This window comes from Callithrix jacchus, chromosome 9 (assembly GCF_049354715.1).
Source record: "Callithrix jacchus isolate 240 chromosome 9, calJac240_pri, whole genome shotgun sequence".
Lineage (NCBI taxonomy): Eukaryota > Metazoa > Chordata > Mammalia > Primates > Cebidae > Callithrix > Callithrix jacchus.
In genome coordinates, this window is record NC_133510.1 from 116,167,664 (window position 1) to 116,192,383 (window position 24,720).

Sequence of the window (24,720 nt, forward strand, 5' to 3'; positions counted from 1 at the left end):
TTGGGGCAGAGAAGAGTGGATGCTGCTGGGGAGGGAGACCGCAGTGCCCAGGATCAGGGACACATGGAAACGTCTGTGGGGTCAGGCAGGCCAGCTGTGCTCTCATGCAGACATGCTTTGCTTTTTGGTTTTTGTTTGTCTTGAGTTTTTTTAAGAGACCGGGCCTCACTTTGTTGCCCGAGCTGCAGTGCAGTGGCTCAATCATAGCTCACTGCTGACTTGACCTCCTGGCTCAAGCCATCCTCCCCCTCACCCTCCTGAGTGGCTGGGACTACAGGCATGTACCACCATGCCTGGCTGCTTTTTTAAAAAAAATTTTTGTAGAGAGGGATTTCATTCTTTCCAGTAAGAAACAAGAAAAAGAGGGAAAAAAGAGACATGAATCTCACTATGTTGCCCAAGCTGGGCTCAAACACCTGGCTTGAAGTGATCCTCCCACTTCAGCCTCCCAAAATGCTGAGATGACAGGCGTGAGCCACCTCATCCAGCTGCAATGTGCATTTTAAACATATAGAATGTCTAAGTTTCCTGGAATTTTTAAAAACAATTGGTTATCCATGCCCACCTTGATTTTTCCTGAAACGTCCATCTTGCTTTTGCCTTCCCATCTTCCCCTTTGTTTTTGTCGACATGGGCCAGAAATACCTCTCTTTCCTTGCCGGGAGTGGTGGCTTCACGCCTGTAATCTTTGTAGATTTGTAGATTTGTACTTTGGGAGGCCAAGGTGGGTGGATCACCTGAGGTCAGGAGCTTGAGACTAGCCTGGCAAACATGGCAAAACCCTGTTTCTACTAAAAATACAAAAAGTAGCCAGGCATTGTGTTGCACTCCTGTAATCCAAGCTACTTGGGAGGCTGAGGCAGGAGAATTGCTTGAACCTGGGAGGTGGAGGTTGTGGTAAGCTGAGACCCAACCAGTGCACTCCAGCCTGGGTGACAGAGCGAGACTGTCTTAAAAAAGAAAAAGATATGCCCTAAGTGCATGCAATAAAAAAAAAAGATAGACCTCTCTTTCCTCCCAGCTACAGTAAAATCTGGCAACAGCCCGAGGTAACAAAGGGGTAACTGACACCAGGCTCTGGTATCTGGAAGGCAGTTGCGGGTGGTAGGGACAGGGGCAACCTACTCTCTACTATCTAAAGAGAGCTGCTGCTGCTGAGCCCTAGAAGATGTGCATGCCTGGGGTATCTGGATAATTAGATTTCTTCCCAGAAAAGGGAGAAAGTTGGATTTCTATGTGGTAGCCCTCTGTTTTTTAAATGCCAACAAATAATTTAAAAATAATTGTTCAGGCCAGGTGTGGTGACTCATGCCTGTAAGCCCAGCACTTTGGGAGGCCAAGGCAGGAGGATCAGTTGAGGCCAGGAGTTCGAGACTGGCCTAGGCAACATAGTGAGACCCTGTCTCTACACAACATTTTATTGTTTGAGATAAGGTCTTGCTCTGCCCCTCAGGCTGGAGTGCAGTGGCATAATCTCAGCTCACTGCAACCTCAACCCTCCCAGTCTCAGGCAATCCCCCTACTCTAGCCTCCCAAGTAGGTGGGACTACCAGCGTGAGCCACCATGCCTAGCTAATTTTTTTTATTTTTTGTAGACAAAAAATAAAACATGAGTTCTGCTGTGTTTCCCAAGCTGGTCTTAAATTCCTCAGGTCAAGTGATCTGCCTGCCTCAGCCTCCCAAAGTGCTGCGATTACAGGTGTGAGTCACCACGCCTGGCCTAAAAGCTTTTTACATATTAAAAAAAAAATGTTGTTTTAGGTAATTGTTCAACTCCCTGGAATGCGAGGCTGAGGGCTGCGGGGACCTCAGGACTCCCCCTGAGCTTTCAGTGCTGGAGCTGGGGAAGTTGCAGGCAAATTAATCCCACAACAAGGTCAGGGCAGCCTGAAACCTGAACCCTGCTCCTCCTGGAGTTCCCTGCCTGCCTCTGTGCCCGCTATGGGCAACTGTGACCCACACCCCGCTGCCCTAGTAAGTGATGTGTCCATCATGGCCATGGCGGCTTCCGGGCTGCAGCTGGGGTCTGGTCTCCCACTAAGGCTGAAGTAAGGAACCATCATCTCTGGGCTGACACCCCAGGCTGCATGCTCCTCGCAGAAACAGCATCTGTGAGCTCGACACACACAGCCCACAGCCCTGGGTAAAGAGATGTATTTGTAGAGTGTTCCCTTCAGTGTGGCTTCAAATGCTTTTTAATTCATTCAATAAAAACATCATGAAAGTCATGAATCTAGTGCTCTCCATCCTGGCGGCTTCCGGGGCTGGTCTCTGGGAGGATGAGGGTCAGGAGCGGGCTGGGGTGGAGAGCTCATTTCTTGCCCTTGCCTTTCTCCTTGCCTTTCTCCTTGCCCTTCTCCTTGCCCTTTGCTTTGCCCTTGCCCCGCTTCTTCCTGGATCTGAGCAGGGAGCGCACCAGGTAGCCCTTCCATACGGCCTGGATAAGCGTGGCTGCCCGCACCATGTGCACCATCTCCTGCTCTGCCTCCATCCTTTTCTTGGAGTTGATCTCCCGCTCTTCCTGGATCTGCACAAACTCCTCCACCAGCACTTGGTGCTTCCGCTTCAGCTCCTCCAGCATGATCTTCTCCTCCCTGTGAACAGCTTCCAGATCCTCAAACTCCTCCTTCGAAGAGGGGTGGGACTGGGGTCACCACCCTCCTCCCCAAGACCCACCTTTCCCAAATGGGCTTCTGCCCCAGCGATGCCTGCCCTTAAGCTAAGCTGTTCAGCATCTCAGTCCCAAAGAGATGGATGGGGAGAGGGGATGGGCTCCATCCTACCTCTAGGAAGGACCTGACTAAAATAATTTCAGGAACAGGAAAAGAACAAGGGCTCGTGAGTTGGGCAGACTTAGTTTTAAGTCCCAGCTTTGCCACACCTCAACTGACTTCACCTTTTTTCCTCATCTGAAACATGGGGATGATTCCAAACCCAGTGGCTATTTCTAGGATGAAATGACCCAATGGACACAATGTACTGAACATGGTGCCAGGCACACAGTGGGGACACAAGAAATGGAAGCTGCTGCCCTAAAGCAGCCTGTTATACAAAACACCAAAGTAGAAGGAGCTTTCTCAGGCTTCAAACAGAGCCCGGAAGTTCTTCCTCATGTCTAACTGCAGCCTCTCCTGCTGTCATTTATACCTGTTTTCCTTCCTTCCCCTGATATCTTCCCAGCATCTACAATAAGCAGAGCATCACCAGAGGACACAGAGCTGGGTGGACAAGGTCCCTGCCCACAACCAACCCACAAGCCTCATGGGGCCCAGAGAAATGAGATCCCCAGCCTACGAAGCTGCCCTCTCAGGGCCCTGATGGTTGCACAGGATAAGTCTCTGACTTGCCCTTCTCTTAAGAGCACCCTTGGCTTTGGCTCACTCCAGCTCATGTTACCTCCAGTGCTCCCCCGGCCTCCCTTCCCTGGCCCCTAGGTCGGAGCCTTGGGCCACCAATGTTATCCCAGGGCTGGGTGAAGGGTTTGGGGGTGTCTCGATTTGAAGGTTACCACCCCCTGGGCACTTCCTCCGGGCCAGACCCTGTACAGGGCACACACGCATGCAGTCATGAAGTCTCACTGAATCCCCACCATGGTCCCCAGATGGGAACTACCACCTCTGCTGACCAGATGCAGAAACAGCTCGGGAAGGTCAAGTCCCTTGCTTAAGGCCACACAGCTGGCACATCTCAGATGCTCAGTAAAAGCTGGCTGAGTGACTGAGTGACGCGGTAGAGGCAGGCTCCCATCTAAGTCTGCAGGGAGGAGCCCCAGACTGGCAGGAGCCCAACCAGAGGACTACGGGATGTGGACACTAGATGGAGCCACAGTCATTAGGTCCAGTATCAGGCTTTCGCCTAGCCAGTCACTTTTTTTTTTTTTTAAGTAGAGACGGGGTCTTGCTCTGTTGCCCAGGCTGGTCTTGAACTCCTGAGCTCAAGCGAACTTCTGACCTCGGCCTCCCAATGTGCTAGGATTACAGGTGTGAGCCACCACACCTGGCCTTGCAGCTTCTGGCTCTTTTCTTTCCCACCTCTCACTCTACCCCAGGCTGGACAAACCCTTTAAACAAAGGAAGTTACTCTCCCCAGAGACGCTCAGAAGTTTGCCCCCTCCGTGGACCATTCTAAGGCTGCTCCTCCCATTCCTCCCATCCCTAGAGGGTCTTGGGAAAAGCACACGAGACTTATTCAGTGACAAATACCTGCTTCTCACCCATCTCTGTATCATATTTCTGGATCCAGTTCTCGATTTCTGTTTCCACTTTATATTTCTTCTAGAAAAGATCCAATTCATCATTATTTGATGGAATAATATGAACAATCGACAGCACTGATCACCCTCTGCATCACTGTGGCAGGTGCTTTACATGCCTCACCTATTGAACCCGCACAAGGAGGTTCCCTTTTCTCCATTTCACAGGTGAGGAAACTGAGGCTCAGACATGCTATCTCACTTGCCCAAGGTGACAGAGCTAATGGGTGGCAGAGCCTGAATTTGAAGCCAGCAGCCCAGTTCCAGGACATCCTAGGCAGACAAAGCAGCAGGTACAAAGGCCCTGAGGTAGGAACAAGCTTGTGCTGTTTAAAGGATAGAAATCGGCCTAGTGTGGTGACTCACACCTGTAATCCCAGCACTTTGGGAGGCTGAGGCAGGCAGGTCACTTGAGGCCAGGAGTTTGAGACCAGCCTGGCTTCCAATATGGCAAAACCCCAGCTGTACTAAAAATACAAATATTAGCTGGGCATGGTGGTGCACACCTGTAATCCCATTTACTCAGGTGGCTGAGGCAGGAGAATCACTTGAACCCAGGAGGTGGAGGTTGCAGTGATCTGTGATCACACCACCACACGCTAGCCTGGGTGACAGAGGGAGACTGTCTCAAAAAAATAAATAGAAAAAATTAAAGGACAGAAATCAAGCCAGTGTGGCTAGAAGGGAGTGGCCAGGATGGAAGTGGTCCCCAACAAGGTCCCAGGGAAAGGCTGTGTCACAGAGGGAGTGTCAGCAAGAGGAGGCTGTATTCTCAGGGGAAGCTGAGGCAAAGCCACTGGGTGATGTAGACGCAGTGGAGAGACATGATCTAACCCTGCTTTTAAAAGATTATTTCCACCAGAAAAAACAGTGAAGCACTGATCCATGCTACAACATGGCTGAACCTTGAAAACATGGTGCTAAATAAAAGATGGCAGACAGAGGGGCCACAGAGGATTCCATTCAGATGGAGTGTCCAGAATAAACAAACCCACAGAGACAGAAAGCACGTTAGTGATTGCCAGGGACAGGGGAAGAAGGGAATGGGGAGTAACTTCTTAACAGATATGGAGTTTTATTTTGAGGTGACAATGTTTTGGAACTGGATAAAAGTGGCGGAAGTGGGGGCTGTGAATATACTAAATGCCACTGAACTGCTCACTTTAAAATGGTTTTGTACTATGTTGTTTCACCTAAATTAAAAATAGCCTGGCCACAGTGGCTCACACTTGTAATCCCAACCTTTTGGGAAGCCAAATGGGAGAATTGCTTGAGGCCACAAGTTCTAGACCAGCCTGGGCAACACAGCAAAACCCTGTCTCCACACAAAATAATAACAATAATTTTTACTTAGCCAGACGTGGTGGCATGCACCAGTATTCCCAGCTACTCATCAGGGCTGAGATGGGAGGATCGCTTGAACCCAGGATTTGGAGGCTGAAGTGATCACGCCATTGCAGTCTGGTTTGGGTGACAGAGTGAGACCCTGTCTCTTAAAAAAAAAAACCACATTAATTCTACAGAGCAAGAGCGCTTAGCTTGGGCACCATGGGTAGGCCAGCTTCAGGGGGCCTGGGGTCTCCAGAGAACTGTCTACCAGGATGTGTATGTGCATCTGTGCCTTCTTTCTGGGGGAGAGGCCAATGGCTTCCATCAGATGCTCTAGAGTGTGACACTCAGAGACTAGAGACAAGTATTAGAAAGGGTGCCTTTTACGAGAAAAAGATTTGGAAGTTGGATGTGTGCTGGGTCTGGGTCTTAGCTGAGATGATAAAGGAGAAGGCAAACAGATATAATTTTTTTTTTTTTTTTTTTTTTTTTTTTTTTTTTTTTTTTAGAAACAAGGTTTTACTCTGTTGCCCTGGCTGGAGTGCACTGGTGTGGTCATAGTTCACTGCAGCCTCCAAACTCCTGGGCTAAAGCAATCCTCTTACCTCAGCCTCCCAAGTAGCTGGGACTGTAGGCACACATCATAGCGCCTGACTAATTTATCTTTTATTCTTTGTATGGACAGGATCTCGCTGTTGCCCAGGCTGGAGTATAGTGGTGCAATCACAGCTCACTGCAGCCTCAGCCTCCCAGGCTCAAGCGATCCTCCTGCCTCAGCCTCCCAAAGTGTTGGGATTAAAGGCATGAGCCACCTTACCTGGCCAGAAATGATATTTATTGAACACCTACTATGCTCCAGCTCTCTCACCACCATCCCATGTAACAACCATGAAGACCGATGTTAGCATTTTTGTTTCTGAGGTGTGAAACTGGCAGCTGGGTGGGAGTTGAGTAATTTCCCTGAGCTTCACATGCTATTTCTTTATTCCTTTGCACGGCGCCAGCCTCTGACGATGTGAGTATTATCCCTGTGGGGTCCGAAGAGTTGAGGAACTTGCCTAGGGCCACAAAGCTGGCATGCAGCAATGCTGGGACTGGGTCCCAATTCCTCTGTGCCCCGTGCCCAGGCCTGTGTGCTGCCCCCTCCTGCCTCCCAGGGGACACTGGCTCAGGTTTGGGCCTTCCCTGCTCTTGTGCCCTTCCCCTCCACCAAGCTGCTTCCTGAGTAGCCGGTGCAGCCCTGCCCTGCCCAACACTGCTGGACCTCCAGGAGTGACAGTACAGTCCCGCCCCTCCCCTGCCCCAGGGACCCCACCAGCCCATCCTCCCTGCTTCCCCGGGCACCTTTCTCAGCGCCTGCTCCGCCTCCCGGTTCTCCATGACCAGGCTGAAAACCTGTGACTGCAGCTGCAGGATCTCCTGCTGGATCTTGGCCACCCTGGCCTGCGATGCTCGGAAGTCGGCCCTCTGCTGCTTCTTGGCCTCCTGCTTAGTGCGAAGGAGGCTGTTCTCTGAGAACTTGAGCACCTGGTGCAGGTGGTTTTTCAGTTCTTGGATCACAAAGTTCTCCTTTTCCATCTGAGCCAGGAAGAGAAAGGGCTCCGTTAATACCCCCATGCCCAGCCGGGCACAGTGGCTCATGCCTGTAATCCCAACACTTTGGGAGGCTGAGGTGGGTGGATCACCTGAGGTCAGGAGTTTGAAACCAGCCTGGCCAACATGATGAAATCCTGTCTCTACTAAAAATACAAAAATTAGCTGGGCATGGTGGTGAGTGCCTGTAAGCCCAGCTACTCCGGAGGTTGACAGAATAGCTTGAACATGGGAAGTGGAGGTTGCAGGGAGTGGAGATCACACCACTGCACTCCACCCTGGGTGACAGAGTGAGACTCCATCTCAGAAAAAAACACCTCCATGCCCACTGCCAGTCACCAGAGGCTGACACCACTGCACCCTCCCTTGGAGCCAGGCATGCCACATGTGTTATTATCTCTCTCAGTCTCTCTAATCATAACCCCAACCCCACAATGGAGGTCAGGGATAGCTTGATTACAGACAAAAAAACTGAGGCTCCAGGAGGTGGCTTCATCTGTCTGTGGTTGCCCAGCTGAGCTGGGGTCTGAAGCCAGGTTTGTCTGACCTGGAGCCACCACTTTCTATTTCGTTGCACTAGTGAAGAGTACAAGCTTGTTGGATTGAGTCCACAGGGGAGGACTGGGACGGCAGTGATGCTTCTCCTGAGGACATGGCAGGGGAGGCCTGGCTGGCAGAGACACTTGGTGGGATGCATGAATGTGTATGACAAACACTGACTGAAGGGATTGCCACCAGGCTGTCTCTCAAGGGCCCATACCTGGCTTGTTCCCTGCCTTGGGTGGATTCTAGAACAGGAATGGGGTGGAGGATGGGACAGTTTTGTAAAGAAGTTCTCAAGGCTTCTCACAAACACTGGAGTCTCCATCTGAGCACAGTGGTGCTATCGCTGCTCACACCACAGTCCTGGGCTTGGGTCAGCCTGCAGCAGGCCTGCTGGGCACCTGTTCACTTCCTGCACACTGGGGGCAGGGAGGCAGCGTCTTTGAGGCAAGCCTGTCCTGCATGAAGGCTCTAGGCAGCAGGTGCGGGAGTATGCTCAGCAGTCACAGCTCTCCTGGTAGACTCCCCACCACGTCCCTGATTGGTGTCTCCCCTTCATTGTACACTGAGGTTCAATGACATGAAATTTGCTCACCTGGCAAAAATGGCATCTGACCCCAAGTTAGCCCAAGGTGAAGCCCCTTCGAATTCTAGCACCTGAATGAGACCAGCAGGGCCACCTGTGTCCCTTTGCCTATGCCTAGAGGATGTTCTTCCCACCTTACCAGTGACCTCCCTGTGCAAGGGCCCAGAAGCCCATCACCTGTCCACTCAGCAAGTATACATCATGTACTTCTTTTGGACAGGCTCACTGGGGACACAGTGGCAGGCTGAGAGAGACAAGGCCCCTCTTTTCTTGTGGAGGAGACAGACCTCTCAAGGCCACACAAAGCACACAAAGGTATGTCATCCTCATAGTCGGCTGATTGCTTTAAAGGACAAATTCAGTGAGAAGTGCCCCACCTCCCTCCCTGGGGAAGGGAGGGCAGTGAATAGCTTGCCAGTGCCTTGAACCTCTTGTCAGTGGTGGGGGAGAGAAAGAGAAGTGCTGCGGCAGTGCAGCCTGGCTAGCCCCCACGTCTGCCCTCCCCAGAGAGGCTGTGGGCTAGAATGTGTAGTAGAACAGGGTGACAGGCGGTCAGTCCTTCCTAGCACCTCTCTCTGCTGGGTGTGGCTACAAGATGTGCATAGAAGTTCTGTGGGGGGACCTCTGCATGTGTCCTTAAGGGGTGGAACCAAGCCCTCTCCTCCCCTTTCCTCCTTCCTGCTGGCTGGACCGGGGGCCACATGATGGGGAAAACTGGAGCAGCCATCTTGACCCACAGGCAGAAGTCCCATGTGGGGATCAGTAGAGAAGTCGTATCAAAGAAGCCAGACCCCCTGACAACTTGGGAAGCAGAGATGCCACACCAGCTCTGGTGTTTCTACTACAGAGAAATACATGGTTGTCTTACTAAGCCACAGCTATGTTGGGTGTCTCTGTCATAGCAGCCAAATCTGTACTTATACATCATGTCACAGGGTTTTTGTAAAGATTTAGAGAGAAAATGTATGTAAAACAAATACACTGTATGTGTCCAATATGATTATTATTAGGTTTAGGATCATGCTACCATTCCCCTTTTTTTCTTTTTTGAGATAGGGTATTTCTTTGTAGCCCAGGCTGGAGTACAGTGGTGCGATCTCAGCTCCCTGTCACCTCCAACCTCTACCTTCTGGGTTCAAGTGATCCCTCCCACCTCAGCCTCCTGAGTAGCTGGCACTACAGGTGTATACCACCACGCCCAGTTAATTTTGTCTTGTATGTAGAGATGGGGCTTCACTATGTTACCCAGGCCGGTCTCAAACTCCTAAGTTCAAGTGATCCTCCTGCCTTGGCTACCCAAAGTGTTGGGATTACAGGCATGAGCCACCATGCCCACATTTCCCTTCTTAAAAAAAATGATTCTAGCTGGTATGGTGGTATGCCTATAATCCTAGCTACTCAGGAGGCTGAAGCTGGAGGGTCTCTAAGCTAGGAGTTTGAGACCAGCCTGAGTAACAGAGTGAGACCCCATTTCTTTTTTGTATTTCTTTTCTTTTATTTATTTATGTATTTATTTATTTTAGACAGAGTCTCACTCTGTTGCACAGACTGGAGCACAATGGCACAATCTTGGCTCACTTGAACCTCCACTTCTTGGGTTCAAGCGATTCTCCTGCCTCAGCCTCCTGAATAGCTAGGATTAGAGGAGCCTGCCACCATGCCTGGCTAATTTTGTATTTTTAGTAGAGACGGGGTTTCACCATGTTGATCAGGCTGGTCTTGAACTCCTGACCTTAGGTGATCCACCTGCCTCCCAAAGTGCTGGGATTATAGGCATGAGCCATTATGCCCAGCTATTTTTTTGTATTTTTTTTAGTAGAGATGGGGTTTCGCCATGTTGGCAAGGCTGGTCTCGAACTCCCGACCTCAAGTGATCCATTCGCCTTGGCCTCCCAAAGTGCTGGTATCATAGGTGTGAGACACCAAATCTGGCCAGTGACCCCATTTATAAAAAAAAACTTAATTAGGCAGGCATGGTGGCATGTGCCTGTAGTCATAGCTACTTGGGAGGCTGAGGAAGGGGGATTTCTTGAGCCCCAGGAGTTCGAGACCAGCCTGGGCAACATAGTGAGACACCATCTCTACAAAAATTTTAAAAATTAGCCAGGCAATGTGGTGCATGCCTGTAGTTTCAGCTACACAAGAAGTTAAGGCAGGAGAATCACCCAGGAGGTCAAGGCTGCAGTGAGCTATGATCGTGCCACTGTACTCCAGCCTGGGTGATAGAGCGAGATCTTGTCTCTAAAACTAAAAACTTCAAAAGACCAAATTCCTTGATTAGGCCTCAAAGGCCCCATGTGATCTGTCTCCTTCCCCTGCTTTCCCAGCCTATCTTGGCCCTTCCCTCTAGCTCACTGGCATTCTCTGGGTTTCTGAACTAGCCAGGCTTATTCCTATCTCATGACTGAGGTACCCTCTACCCTCCACCTGGAACACAGGTTGACAAACTATGGCCCACAGGCCGAATCCAAACTTGCATTTGTTAGGGAAAGTTTTGTTCTTACACAGTCCATTCATTTACATATGGCTACTCTCCCCCATAACAGCAGAGCTGAGTTAAGTAATTGCAACAAAGACCATCTGGCCCACAAAGCCTAATGTATTTACTATCTGACCCTTAGTAGAAAAAGTTGGGGCCAGGTGCGGTGGCTCACGCCTGTAATTCCAGCACTTTGGAAGGCCGTGGCAGGAGGATCACTTGTGACCAGGAGTTCAAGACCAGCCTGGCCAACATGATAAAATTCTGTCTCTACTAAAAGTACAAAAATTAGTATCAAAAATGAGTCCGAGATCACACCACTGCACTCCAGCCTGGATGACAGGGAGAGACTCCATTTCAAAAAAAAAAAAAAAAAAAAAAAAAAGATTTGGGCCAGTGAGTGTGGCTTCTGCGGTTTCAGCAGTACTGTGAAACAGTACCTCTGCATGTCTGTCCTTCATCCTCTCCGCCAATTCATTTTCAAGAGTATCAAGGATTTGTTGGTTCATACTATTCTGTTTACTGATATCCTGTATGAACTGGGCTTTGTCCCTCGCTTCCATGGGACTAGTGAGGAGTTTTTCAAACAGGAAACCACGGAGCTCATTCAGGCTGTCAATCAAACACTGGGCTTCTGCACTTCTGCCCTGCGTCTGCATCTGCAGGAAACTGGCAGCTTGAGGGTTGCTGAGCAAGAGTCTCAGGACATTCTTGGTGGAGTCTTTGATCTGCTGCCTAAGTGGAGGGAGGCTGGATTTCTGCAGCTCTATGGACAGGCGGCGGTCTCTGAGCCACCCTTCCTCCTTAGCCTCATCCTGCTCCTGCAGCTGCCTTTCTTTTTCCTTTAGGCACCTGACGTTTTCCAGGAGGATCTGGCAGAGGTCCTCATGCTCCCTCACTGCCCTCATGATGTTCTCCCCCAGCATCCCCTCCACATCCCCTCGATTGGATGCCACATACGACAGCAGGGTCACCAGCTCCACCTTGTAGATCGCCTCATCCAGGACGGACATGATCCTTTTGGCCTCAATGGTGGTAAGTTTGGTCTTAGAGGGGACCAAGGGTTTTAGTGAGTCGGCTGGCCTTTTAGATGGGTCTGTCTTTGGCCCTATTCTGTTGATGGTGGGGACCTGGTACAAAGGCGCTATGGCGAGAATGTCTAAAGCCATCTCGTGAGCAGCCCTCTGTCCCTCTGTACGTCCTCAGAGATGGAGACTTCGGTAGACTATTTGGGTCTTGTGCTTTTATTGTCTCTGGCCATCCTGCAAAAGGAAGACGTAGGTGTTAGTGGAGCTGTGCTGACATCTGTGTGGTTAGCGTGGCTGCAGAAACCACAGCTGTTGACATCAAAAGTTCATCTTAGGTCCTCTGTCACTTTTACACAGAACCTTTCACTGAAAACAGCTTTCGGCTTTGTGAGGGTGTTAGGGCCACAAGGGCAGAAGACCAAGCGTGGAGGTGCCTCAGGCACCTGTGCCAGGCAGAGACCACCAGGATGATAGATGCCATTCAAAAGATTTAAAACCAGAGACTGGTTATGTCAGTGATGGGAGAATTGAGAGGTCAACCAGGGGAAGATAAAGCCATCCCGCAATTGTCAATGGCGGGAAGCCACCACATGAATAGGTGGTGAGCCTGGGGCCCAGAGTCACGCAGGGGATGCTTGAGCCACAGCCATCAGTTGTTCCCAGAGGAGCAAGAGACATTGCCGGAAATGCAGGTCAAAGAGGGGGGCTGTGGGAGAGGAGAAATACCCTGGCTCCTCTCTTTCTCCTGCCCTCGGCCAGAACCAGCAGGAAACTGACGAGGGATCCTGGGCGATGGCACCGCAGGCAGCAGCCTATGAGCAGGACAGGGACAGGGTAGGGACAGGGCAAAAATCAGTGTAAGATTAATAGGACTAGGACCGGCACATTTTCACCGATTTTGAAGTTGTTGTTGTTGTTGTTGTTGTTTTTGAGACAGAGTCTTGCTCTGTCACCCAGGCTGGAGTGCAGTGGCGTCTCGGCTCACTGCAACCTCCGCCTCCCGGGTTCAAGTGATTCTCCTGCCTCAGCCTCCTGAGCAACTGGGACTACAGGCATGTGCCAACACACCCAACTAATTTTTGTATTTTTAGTAGAGACAGGGTTTTGCCACACTGGCGAGGCTGGCGAGGTCAAACACCTGACCTCAAGTGATCTGCCTGCCTTTGCTTCCCAGAGTGCTGAGATTACAGGCCTGAGCCACTGCACCCAGCCATTTTTAAGTATTGATTTTACTTAAAAATGGTGAAAAATAACCTCACAATACAATTTAAAAACTGTTTCACTAAAGGCAATGTTGTATTCTGGATTGGATTCCGGAGTGGAAAAAGGACATTAGTGGAACCACTGGAGAAATCCAAGTCCAAACCAAGTCTAAAGTTTAGTTAATAGCTTTGTACCAACGTTAGTTTTGTAGGTGCTGGTACCCGGGCTGCAGTGCAGTGGTGTGATCATGGCTCCCTCCAGCCTTGACCCCCTGGCTCAAGTGATCCTCCTGTCTCACCCTCTCAAGTACCTAGGACTACAGGTGCTCGATCCCTGGCTAATTTCTTAACTTCTTGTGGAGATGAGCTCCACTGTGTTGCCCAGGCTGATCTTGAACTCCAAGGCTCAAGCAATCCTCCCACCTCAGCCTCCCACTGTCAGGATTACAGACATGAGCCACCGCACTGGGCCTAATTTTGTGGCTTTGACAAATACATTGAGGTTATCTAAGATGTTAACATTGGGGGAGCTGAATGGAGGGCATAAGGGCACTCTCTGTACTATCTTTGCAACTTTTCTATAAATCTGCAATCATTACAAAGTAAAGAGCTAGTTAAAAGACTGTTTCAGGCCAGGTATGGTAGCTCACGCCTGTAATCACAGCACTTTGAGAGGCTGAGGTGGGCAGATCACCTGAGATCAGGAGTTCAAGATGAGCCTGGCCAACATGGCGAAACTCCATCTCTACTAAAAATATGAAAGAATTAGCCAGGCACGGTGGTGTGTACCTGTAATCCCAGTTACTCAGGCGGCTGAGGCACAAGAATTGCTTGAACCCAGGAGGCAGAGGTTACAGTAAGCCAAGTTTGCTTCACTGTACTCCAGCCTGGGCAACAGAGTGAGACACTGTTTCAAAATAAATAAGTAAAAGACTATTTCAGAAACATCTACAGGGCAATCAGAGATCAGTAATTTATATTGCTTTCACAGTACAATGGCTAAAAGTACTAGCTTTGCACAGCCCCACTTGGGTTCAAATCCTTGCTGGGGGTCTCTGGGCTAGTCATTTAATCCTCCAGAGCTTGGACTTCCTCAGCTGTAAAACCGGAGTCCTCAGGATCAATGAGAAGCTTCCAGCACAGGGCCCACATGCTCTAAACACTCAATAAAGAACTAACAGCATTAACTCAGGAAAACGAAAATCTCAATCCCAGGACTTTAGTGATTTCTGACACAACCATTGAACACCTACTGCCTTGGCCAGGCACAGTGGCTCACACCTGTAATCCCAGCAATTTGAGAGGCTTAGGTGGGAAGATCGCTTGAGCCCAGGAGTTCAAGACAGCGTGGGCAACATAGCAAGGCCCTATCTCAAAAAAAAAAAAAAAATACACTTACTGCTCAGGATGTCTGCCCACCCCACAATACCATGTCTTAGATGGACATACCCATAACATCCCCATCCCTCACTCTGATTCTTCTTCATCTCTTCTCCCTTATCCTGTTTGTTCACCAGGTTAAGTATCACCATTTCACATCCCTATATGGACCTGTTTATTTGTTTATGGTCTATCTTTCTCCCTCTCCTAATAAGTAAGCACCATGAAGGCTGTGAGTTACTACTTACAGGTTACTTGTGCCGTTTTTATTTTCACACTGTCTGTAGATGTGAGAAGTGTTTTGAAGAAAGAATCATTAGGACTTGATGAGTGAAAGAGCTTTGAGTTTGGGTGACTGGTAGAGAATGACGTGGCCCTTAAGAAGCTATAGCGGAAATTGGGAGAGGAAGTTTGGAGGGGAAGGCAAAGAGCTCACTTTTGAACTTATTGAGCTCTGGCTGCCATATTGGAGAGGACAATGGTGTCTTGGCCTTCCCATGATCCATTTCCTCTTTTTTATTTTTGGCACAGGAACTCACTCTGTCGCCCAGGCTGGAGTGCAGTGGCATGATCGTGGCTCACTGAAATCTCGACTTCCTGGGCTCAAGCAGTCCTCCTACCTCATGCTCCCGAGTAGCTGGGACTACAGGCAAGTGCCACAAAGCTCAGCTAATTATTTTATTTCTATTTTTGTAGAGATGGAGTCTTGCTATGTTGCCCAGGAGAAGGAAGTGATATTTGAAGCCATAGAAGGTATCTTCAACTCACCAAACCAAGAGAATGGCAGGGAATCAAAGAAGCACCGAAAGTGATAAGAACGAACAGGAAAGGCAGGCCAGATCAGATGCTAAGGTGTTTAGTTCATTGACAAGGCAAAATGTATTCAAAATCTGGCCAGGTGTCATGGTTAACGCCTGTAATTCCAACACTGAGAGGCTGAGGCAGAAGGATTGCTTGAGCCCGGAGTTTGAGGCTGCAGTGAGTTATGATTGGGCCACTGCACTCCAGCCTGGGTAACGGAGTGAGACCCTGGCTCTTAAAAAAAAAAATACAAAAACAAACCAGAAGCTTCTTTGGGAGCAGAGGACAGAATTATCTTCAGTCACTTTGGCTCACACATACTTCCTGCTCCCTAATGAATCTCATGAGATCCTTCGAGGCTCTTCCTGAAGACAAAGTTTTAGGAAGCTGGGCATGGGGGCTCACACCTATAATCCCAGCACTTTGGGAGGCCAAGGAGGGAAGATTGCTTGAGCCCAGGAGTTCAAAACCAACCTGGGCAACAAAGTGAGATGTCATCTCTACAAAGAGTTAAAAAAAATATTAGTCTGTCACGGTGGCAGGTGCCTGTAGTCCCTGCTGTTTGGGGAGCTGAGGCAGGAGGACTGCTTGAGCCTGAGAGGTTAAGGCTGCAGTGAGCTGTGATCGCACCATTGCATTCCAGCCTGGGTGACATAGTGAGATCCTATCTCTCTCTCTGTCTTTTTTTTTTTTTTTTGAGCCAGAGTTTTGCTCTTGTTGCCCAGGCTGGACTGCAATGGCATGATCTCGGCTCACTGCAACCTTCACCTCCTGGGTTCAAGTGATTCTCCTGCTTTAGCCTCCTGAGTAGCTGGACTTACAGGTGTGCACCACCACACCAGACTCATTTTGTATTTTTAGTAGGGACGGGGTTTCACCATGTTGGCCAGGCTGGTCTCAAACTCCTGACCTCAGGTAATCTGCCCACCTTGACCTCCCAAAGTAGTGGGATTGCAGGCATGAGTCATCATGCTCGGCTGAGATCCTATCTCATAAGCAAAAAAAAAAAAAGTTTTAAGGACAGCCATGGAGCTTTCTCAGCCTCTCTGAGGATGAAGGATCTTTGCCCATGGCCACAGGATGGATGTTACCACGGTAGCTAATGAACGCAATCCTCCCCATTGTACCCCAAAGCTCTCAGGCATAAATCAAAATGCCTGAATTCTTCAGAGAGTGTGACTGGAAATGCAACATGATATGAACTGTTTCCAATTTTCTTTCAGCCAAATTACCTCTTTTGCTTTAAAGGGCAAACTTGTTTTCTTTCATTATGGTGACACCCATCTGTTCCTGACAGCTCATTTGGGTGAACAAGAAAAAGCCGGTGGAACTAGGGTTGAGGGGAAATGCATTTGATTCTGATGACAAAAATTACTGGAGAATCTCTTTTCCTTGAATTCTAATATGATCATTTCATGTCCTTTTAATGCCACCAACCTTAATATTTAAATCATTTCCAACTTAAGCATCTCCTTTTAAAATTCCTGCCCTAAGAATGAAGCAAGATCGTTAATGGATGGAAACTTTTAATTGGATATTCCCTTTATTTGTCATTAATTCTGCTGATGAACTTTATAAATGGAAATGTATCTTTGTCATGCAAATTATACCTAGTTTTCATTCAAACAGGCTTGTTGGATATTGTATTACTTTCACTTTTAGAATATTTTGAGAAAAAAAAAGATTTGAGCTAAATTATATATTTTTTCCCCCAAAGAGAAAAAAGAAAACCCAACACTTAATTCCAAACTGGCACGTGGAAAACACAGAGGGTGTTTAAAAAAAAAAAAAAGTGGAGTGTGAGAAGTGGAGTTCTCTCTCTTTCTCTTTTTAATTTACTTTTAATTTAGGTTCAGGGGTACATGTGCAGGTTTGTTATATAGGTAAATTGCATGTCATGGGGGCTTGGTATACAGATTATTTCATCACCCAGGTCATAAGCATAGTACCTGATAGGTAGTTTTTCTATCCTCATCCAGATCTTAAGGAATACCATTTTTTTTTTTTTTTTTTTTTTTGAGACAGAGTTTCACTCTTGTTACCCAGGCTGGAGTGCAATGGCGCGATCTCAGCTCACTGCAACCTCCGCCTCCTGGGTTCAGGTAATTCTCCTGCCTCAGCCTCCTGAGTAGCTGGGATTACAGGCATGTGCCACCGTGCCCAGCTAATTTTTTGTATTTTTAGTAGAGATGGGGTTTCACCATGTTGACCAGGATGGTCTCGATCTCTTGACCTCGTGATCCACCCGCCTCGGCCTCCCAAAGTGCTGGGATTACAGGCTTGAGCCACCGCGCCTGGCCCTAAGGAATACCATTTTAATGTTAGCTAAGTAAGTTCTTGAGAACTTACTGTGTAGCAGACACCGTTCTGAATGCTACATACGAATTAATTCTTATAGTCCTTGCAGCAACCCTGTGAGGTAGGTATTATTATTACCTCCATTTCGCAGATGAAGAAAGGGAGCCAGAGAGAGGTTAGATGATTCTAGTTAGTTTACAGCTAGGAAGTGACAGAGCCTGTGCCCCATCAGCACTATTCTGTCCAGTCTCTTAATTCTCAGATTGACTTCTGGCCAGGCTCAGTGGCTTACACCTGTAATGCCAGCACTTTGGGAGACTGAGGTGGGTGGGTCACTTGAGGTCAGGGGTGAGACCAGCCTAGCCAACATGGTAAAACCCTCTCCCCACTAAACATACAAAAATTAGCCAGGCATGGTGATGGGCACCTGTGATCCCAACTACTGGGAAGGCTGCCGCAAGAGATTGCTTGAACCTGGGAGGTGGAGGTTGCAGTAAGCTGAGATTGCACCAGTGCACTCCAGCCTGGGCGACAGAGGGAGACTTTGTCTCAGAAAAAAAAAAAAAGGATTGACTTCTATGGTAAACATGGTAGAATGAGTCTTTGCTGGTCTGACTTCATGAACCCTATCCAACAGAGTCTAGAGAACAGATGTCTTTAAGATTCCGTTCCCACCAGCCTGGCCCACACAGTGAAACCCCATCTCTACTAAAAATTCAAAAAAAGAAATTAGCTGGGCATTGTGGTGGGTGCCTGTAGTCCCAGCTACTTGGGAGGCTGAGGCAGGAGAATTGCTTGTACCTGGAAGGCAGAGGCTGCAGTGAGCTGAGATCACACCATTGCACTCCAGCCTGGGCAACAGAGTGAGAGATTCTGTCTCAAAAAAACAAACAAGAAGAAAAAAAAAAAAAGACTCAGTTCCTATAGCATTTAATCTACTTAACTACAAATTCATATACTTTTTCTCATATTCGGTGTTATAACTATATATGCATATAATTAATAACAATGAATATATGTGTGTATGTGTTTCACTATTGAGCTGTATTTTATAAACATACTCATCCACCAGCATGTACATATATCAGGGCCTCGGTTGAAATGCTGAGACAGAATGAGAAAGGCAGGAACATTTCTGGAACTGTGATGGGGGCGAGAGTCATCACTGTCAGTGTCTTAGGAGATGACAGAGTGGAGGAGGTTCATGGAAGGAGAAAGATTGGCAGGATCTGGTAAGGAGGATGTATGCAGGTGGTAAGAACTGGGGACTTGGTTGATTTGATACTGGGTGGGAAGATGAAACAAGAAGGCCTTTAAAAATAATTCTGAGAAACCATAAAACTCTTAGAAGAAAACATAGGGGTAACATTGTGTAAATCTTCATGACCTTGGATTTGGCAATAGATTCTTAGATATGAAACCAAAAGGATCAGCAATAAAAGAAAAAAGTAGATAAGCTCAACTTTAAAATGGAAACTTTTGTGCATTAAAGGATGTTACCAGGAAAGCTAAAAGACAACCTATGGAATTGCAGAAAATACTTGCAAATCACATATCAGATAAGGTTTTGATACCTAGAATATGAAAAAAAGACCCCCCACAAAACTCCTAAACCTTAACAATGAAGGCGAGCAACTCAATTAAAAAGTGGATAAAGAACTTGAATAGCGGGCCAGGTGCAGTGGCTCAGGCCGGTAATCCTACACTTTGGGATGCTGAGGTGGGAGGATTGCTTGAGCCAGGAGTTCAAGACCAGTCTGGGCAACATAGCAAGACCCCATCTCTAGAGAAACAAAATAATTTAGCCAGGAAAGGTGGCACACACCTGTAGTCCCAGTTTCTTGTGAGGCTAAGGCAGGAGAATCACTTCAGCTCAGAAGTTCAAGATTACAGTGAACTATGATTGCTCCACTGCACTCTAGCCTGGGTGACAGAGTGAAACCCTGTCTCTAAAAATAAAATTAAAAAAAAACTTGAATAGACATTTCTCCAATATACAAATGGCCAGTTAACACAGGAAAAGACACTCATCACCATTAGTCACTAGGGAAATAAATGCAAATTAAAACCACAATGAGACCACACTCCATACCTAATAGATAAATGTAATTCTTCAAAAGGTGAAAATAACCAGTGTTGATAAGAACGTGTTTAAATTGGAACCTTCATATATACGTAGGGTAGACATGTAAAATGGCGCAGCTGCTTAGAGGCCAACAGTCACTGCAGCACTTTCCACAAAGGCCAAAAGGAGCAAAATAAAGTGTCCATCACAGAGGAATGGATGAACAAATTGTTATATATTCATAAAATGGAATATTATTCACCCATAAAAAGAGTGGAGTGATATATGCCACAACATGGATGAACCTTGGAAACATCATCCTCAGAGAAAACAAGTCAGCCCCAAAAGGACAAATCATAAGTATGATTCCACTTATATAAAACAGGGAAAATTCAGTGCCATGAGACAGGGCAAGAAACAACCACCACCAGCCAAATCAGGACAGGCGCAGTAACTCACACCTGTAACCCTAGCAATTTGGGAGGCCATGGCTGGAGAATTGCATGAGGCCAGGAGTTTGAGATTGGCCGGGCAGCAGAGCTTATCTCTACAATCAATCAATTAATCAATCAATCAATCAAACAGGCAAATTCACAGACACAGTAAGTAGATTGGAGGTTGCCAGGGGATTGGGGATGGTGGATGGAATTACTGTTTAATGAGTACAGAGTTTCTGTTTGGGGTGATAAGAAAGTTTGGAAAATAGTCATCATGGTTGCACAACACTACATGTAACTAATGCCACTGAATTACACACTAAAAATGATTTAAATGGCAGGCTGGGCACAGTGACTCACGCCTGTAATCCCAACACTTTGAGAGGCTGAGGTGGGTGGGTCACTTGAGGTCAGGTGTATGAAACCAGCCTGGCTAACATGGTGAAACTCCATCTCTACTAAAAATACAAAAATTAGCTGGGTGTGGTGGTTTGTACCTATAATTCCAGCTACTTGGGAGGCTGAGGAAAAAGAATCACTTGAACTCAGGAGGCAGAGGTTGCAGTGAGCTGAGATCGTGCCACTGCACTCCAGCCTGGGTGACAGAATGAGACTATGTCTCAAAAAAAAAAAAAAAAAAAAAAAAAAAACCTGGCTGGGCATGGTGGCTTAGCACTTTGGGAGGCTGAGGCAGGTGGGTCACCTGAGGTCAGGAGTTCAAGATCAGCCTGGCCAATGTGGTGAAACACCGTCTCTACTAAGAATATACAAATTAGCCAGGTGTGGTGGCACATGCCTGTGGTCCCAGATACAATAAAAAAATTACCACAGTAATTTTTTTTTTGAGATGGAGTCTTGCTCTGTTGCCCAGGCTGGAGTGCAGTGGTGGGATCTCCGCTCACTGCAACCTCCGCCTCCTGGGTTCAAGTGATTCTCCTGCCTCAGCTTCCTGAGTAGCTGGGATTACAGATGCACCACCACGCCTGGCTAATTTTTGTATTTTTAGTAGAGATGGGGTTTCGCCATGTTGGCCAGGCTAGTCTCAAACTGCTGACCTCAAGTGATTTTTAGTAGAGATGGGGTTTCGCCATGTTGGCCAGGCTAGTCTCAAACCGCTGACCTCAAGTGATTTCAGCCTCCCAAAGTGTTGGGATTACAGGCATGAGCCTCTGTGCCCAGCCAATAAAAAAATTTTTTAATCACAAAAAATACTATAAGAAATGATACCCCCCACCCCTATTTGAAATAAATCATTCTCATTTGAAAGCAATAGAAAACAAATAATATTGAGGGGCTTTCTGGCTGTGGTATCTTCCATACATTATTTTGTTTCTCTTTATTACTCAAATTTTAACCTTTGTACTGCTAGAGGGAGTATAGTTATTCCTTTTAATACTAAAGACACCCTAGGGGGTAGGTATTATTCATCCCAATTTTACAGGTAAGGAAACTGAAGTTCTTAACGGTGAATCTTTATTTTTTTTTTTAATTTTGAGACAGGGTCTTGCTCTGTTGCCCAGTCTAGAGTGCAGTAGCGCGATCAGAGCTCACTGTATTCTTAACCTCCTGAGCTCAAGTGATCCTTTCACCTCAGCCTCTCAAGTAGTTGGGACTACAGGCACATACCATCACACCCAACTAATTAAAAACAATAATTTGTAGAGATAGGGGTCTCAGTATGTTGCCTAGGCTGGTCTTGAACTCCTGGGCCCACTCAATCGTCCTGCCTCAGACTCCCAATATTCTGGGATTGCAGGCATAAGCTACCATGCCCAGCCTGAAATCTCCATGGGAGAGTGATTTCTGAAGGTGGTTATAACAATATTGTCTATGACATATATTCTTTTGCAATACGACTTTGCCACTCCTCCAACAAGAGGTGGGGTGTACTCCCTTCCCCTTGGACCTCAAACAGCCCCACAACCTGGTTGACATGCAGAATGTAGCAGAAGCAATGCTATGAAATTTTAGGGCTGGTCCTGAAGACCTCTGCAGCTTCCTTCTCGCTTCACTGCTTAGAATGCTCCCTCTGGAAAGCCAGACACCACATAAGAAGTCCAACTGCCTGGAAACCACCATGCAGTTAGGAATCCCCAAACAGCCATGTAGAGAGGAAAAGGCCAAGTGGAGGAGGACCGAGGCATCAGATGTGTGAGTAAAGCCTTCTTGGACCTTCCATGCCAGCCCAGTTGTCAGATGAATGCAGCTGAGTGAGTGACTTCAGCTGACATCACAGGAGCAGAAGAACCACCTGGCCAAGCCCTTGCCAATTCCTTCTAGAACCCTAAGCAAATAAAATGGTTACTATATTAAACTGCTGCATTTTGGAGTTGCTTGTCATGTAGCAGTAGATACTTAAACCATATACCTATAGAGTAACAGGGCCAGAACTAAGCCAGATCTCCCTGAGTGCAAGGCTAGGGCTCTTTCTACCTCTCTAGAGTTGGTCCACCTTTCTTTCTACTGCCACACAGTGATGATACTGGTGTCATGCTTCCCGGGGCACACCCAAGACAAGACACAGTTTGTAACAGTATCATCCCATTCTTTCCTCCTTCCTTAAGAAAGTTTATCTGGACTGGGAGCAGCGGCTTATGCTTGCACTCCCAGCATTTTGGGAGGCTAAGGTGGGAGGATTGCTTAAAGCCAGGAGTTCGAGACCAGCCTAGGCAACATAGCAAGACCTCATCTCTACTAAAAAAAAAAAATTAGCTGAGTGTGGTGGCATGTGCCTGTAGTCCCAGCTACTGGGGAAGCTGAGGTGGGAGGATCACTTGAGCCCAGGAGGTTAAGGATACAGTGAACCATGATTGTACCATTGCACTCCAGCCTGGGAGACAGAGTGAGATCCGTTCTTAATAAAAATAAATAAATAAATAAATAAAGTTTATCAGAATTCAAGTGAGTGAGAGTAACCAAGTTATTTTAGAAAAAGCCTCAAATCATTTATCACTGATTATTATTTTTAATCAATCACTTACATACATTGGAACTTATTAACCAATTATCAAGACACAGTTATAACATGAGGATCCTTGGGCACCGTAGAGCTTCACTCCATGAAGCAGAACTGGTAGGCAGCAAAGAGGCCTTCATGAGGGTTTAATTTAGTGTTCCCCCAATTTTTCTCAGTAGCTTATTACGTTGGTGATTTCTGTCAAATCTACAGACCAAGCTGTGTTATTATCAACTCCATTTTTTATTTAAATATATTTCCATTTGTAAATACTAAAAATGTGTTTTTTTTTTTTTTTTTTTAGACAGGGTCTCACTCTGTCATCAGGCTGGAGTGCAGTGGTACAATCATGGCTCATTGGAGCCCTGATCTTCTGGCCCCAAATGATTCCCCCACCTCAGCCTTCTGAGTGGCTGGGACCATAGACATGCACCACCACACCCAGGTAATTTTTAAATTTTTCATAGAGATGGTGTCTCGTTATGTTGACCAGGCTAGTCTTGAACTTCTGGACTCAAGCAATCTTCCCACCTCAGCCTTCCAAAGGACTGGGATTACAGCAAAAAGGAAATTTTATATCTGCACTGTAATTGAAAAATCTGTATCACTTTCCTTATATAGGAGGTAACAATGTTGACATCCTGACATTATTTCCTTTTAGCTAGATATTATTACTCAGGAAAACTTTCTGTTGTTAAAAATCAAGATTATCCCAAAGCTCAGATAGTGGGGAAAGAAAAAAAAGCAAGATTAGGAAATGGTAGGAAGACATTAAAGACATACTAATAAAAAGAGAAGACACAAATTACTAGTATCAGAAATGAATGAATGGTTATTATTCTATTATGAATCCCATGGACGTTAAAAATGATAAATAATATTATGAAACAACTCTATGCTCATATATTTGATAATCCAGATGAAATGGACGGATTTCTTAAAAGATACAATCTACTGAAACTCACACAAGAACTAGATAACTCAGATGGGCCTCTATCTATTCAGGAAACTGAATCAATTGTTAATAAACTTCCAAAATGGAAATCACCATGCCTAGAAGGTTTCACTGGTAAATTCTACCAAATGCTTAAGGAAGAAATGATACCAATTGGCCAGGCATGGCTCATGCCTATAATCACAGCACTTTGGGAGGCCAGGGCAGGAGGATTGCTTGAGCCCAGGAGTTCAAGACCAGCCTGGGCAACATAGGGAGACCCTGTCTTTACTAAATAAAAATATTAGTCAGGTGTGGTGGCATGTGCCTAAAGTCCCAACTACTCAGGAGGCTGAGGTGGAAGGATCGCTTGAACCCAGGAGGTTGAGGACATAGTGAGCCATGATTGTGCCACTGCACTCCAGCCTGAGTGACAGAGTAAGACCCTGCCTCAGATAAATAAATAAATAACAATTATCTATAATTTCTTCCAGAAAACAGAAGCAGAAGGAATCCTTTCTAGCTTATTATATGAGGCCAGTATTATCCTAATACCAAAACCAGACAAAGACATTGTAAGAAAGGAAAACTATAGACTAATAGCTCTCATGAACATAGGTGTAAAAATCTTCAACAAAATATTAGCAAGTTGAATCTAACAACATGTAAAAAAATTATACACCAGAACCAAGTGGGATTTATCCAAGTGTGTAAGGCTGGTTTAACATTCAAAACTCAATTAAAAAGAAAAATCATTAATCAAACCAATAGATGCGGAAAAAGCATTTGACAAAATCCAACACCTATTTATGATAAAAACTCTAAGCAACCTAGGAA

The 24,720-nt window shown here is 46.8% G+C and overlaps 1 protein-coding gene across 5 annotated transcripts in view; it reads right to left on the bottom strand.

Annotated features, from left to right (window-relative positions):
• Positions 1-2,176: 2,176 nt before the first annotated feature.
• Positions 2,177-24,720, bottom strand: part of DRC10 (dynein regulatory complex subunit 10) — a 30,140-nt gene continuing 7,596 nt past the window's right edge. For 3 of the 5 annotated variants that reach the window (XM_002753078.7, XM_078337389.1, XM_078337390.1), the window contains exons 2-5: positions 11,223-12,044; positions 6,926-7,159; positions 4,203-4,274; positions 2,177-2,626 (exon numbers count right to left, since the gene is read on the bottom strand). In XM_002753078.7, coding sequence (XP_002753124.2) covers positions 2,312-2,626; positions 4,203-4,274; positions 6,926-7,159; positions 11,223-11,951 — 1,350 coding nt within the window. In that variant the 5' untranslated portion in view covers positions 11,952-12,044 and the 3' untranslated portion in view covers positions 2,177-2,311. The remainder of the gene's footprint in view (positions 2,627-4,202; positions 4,275-6,925; positions 7,160-11,222; positions 12,045-24,720) is intronic. The other 2 variants (XM_009004714.5, XM_035257720.3) reach the window with 2 other exon arrangements.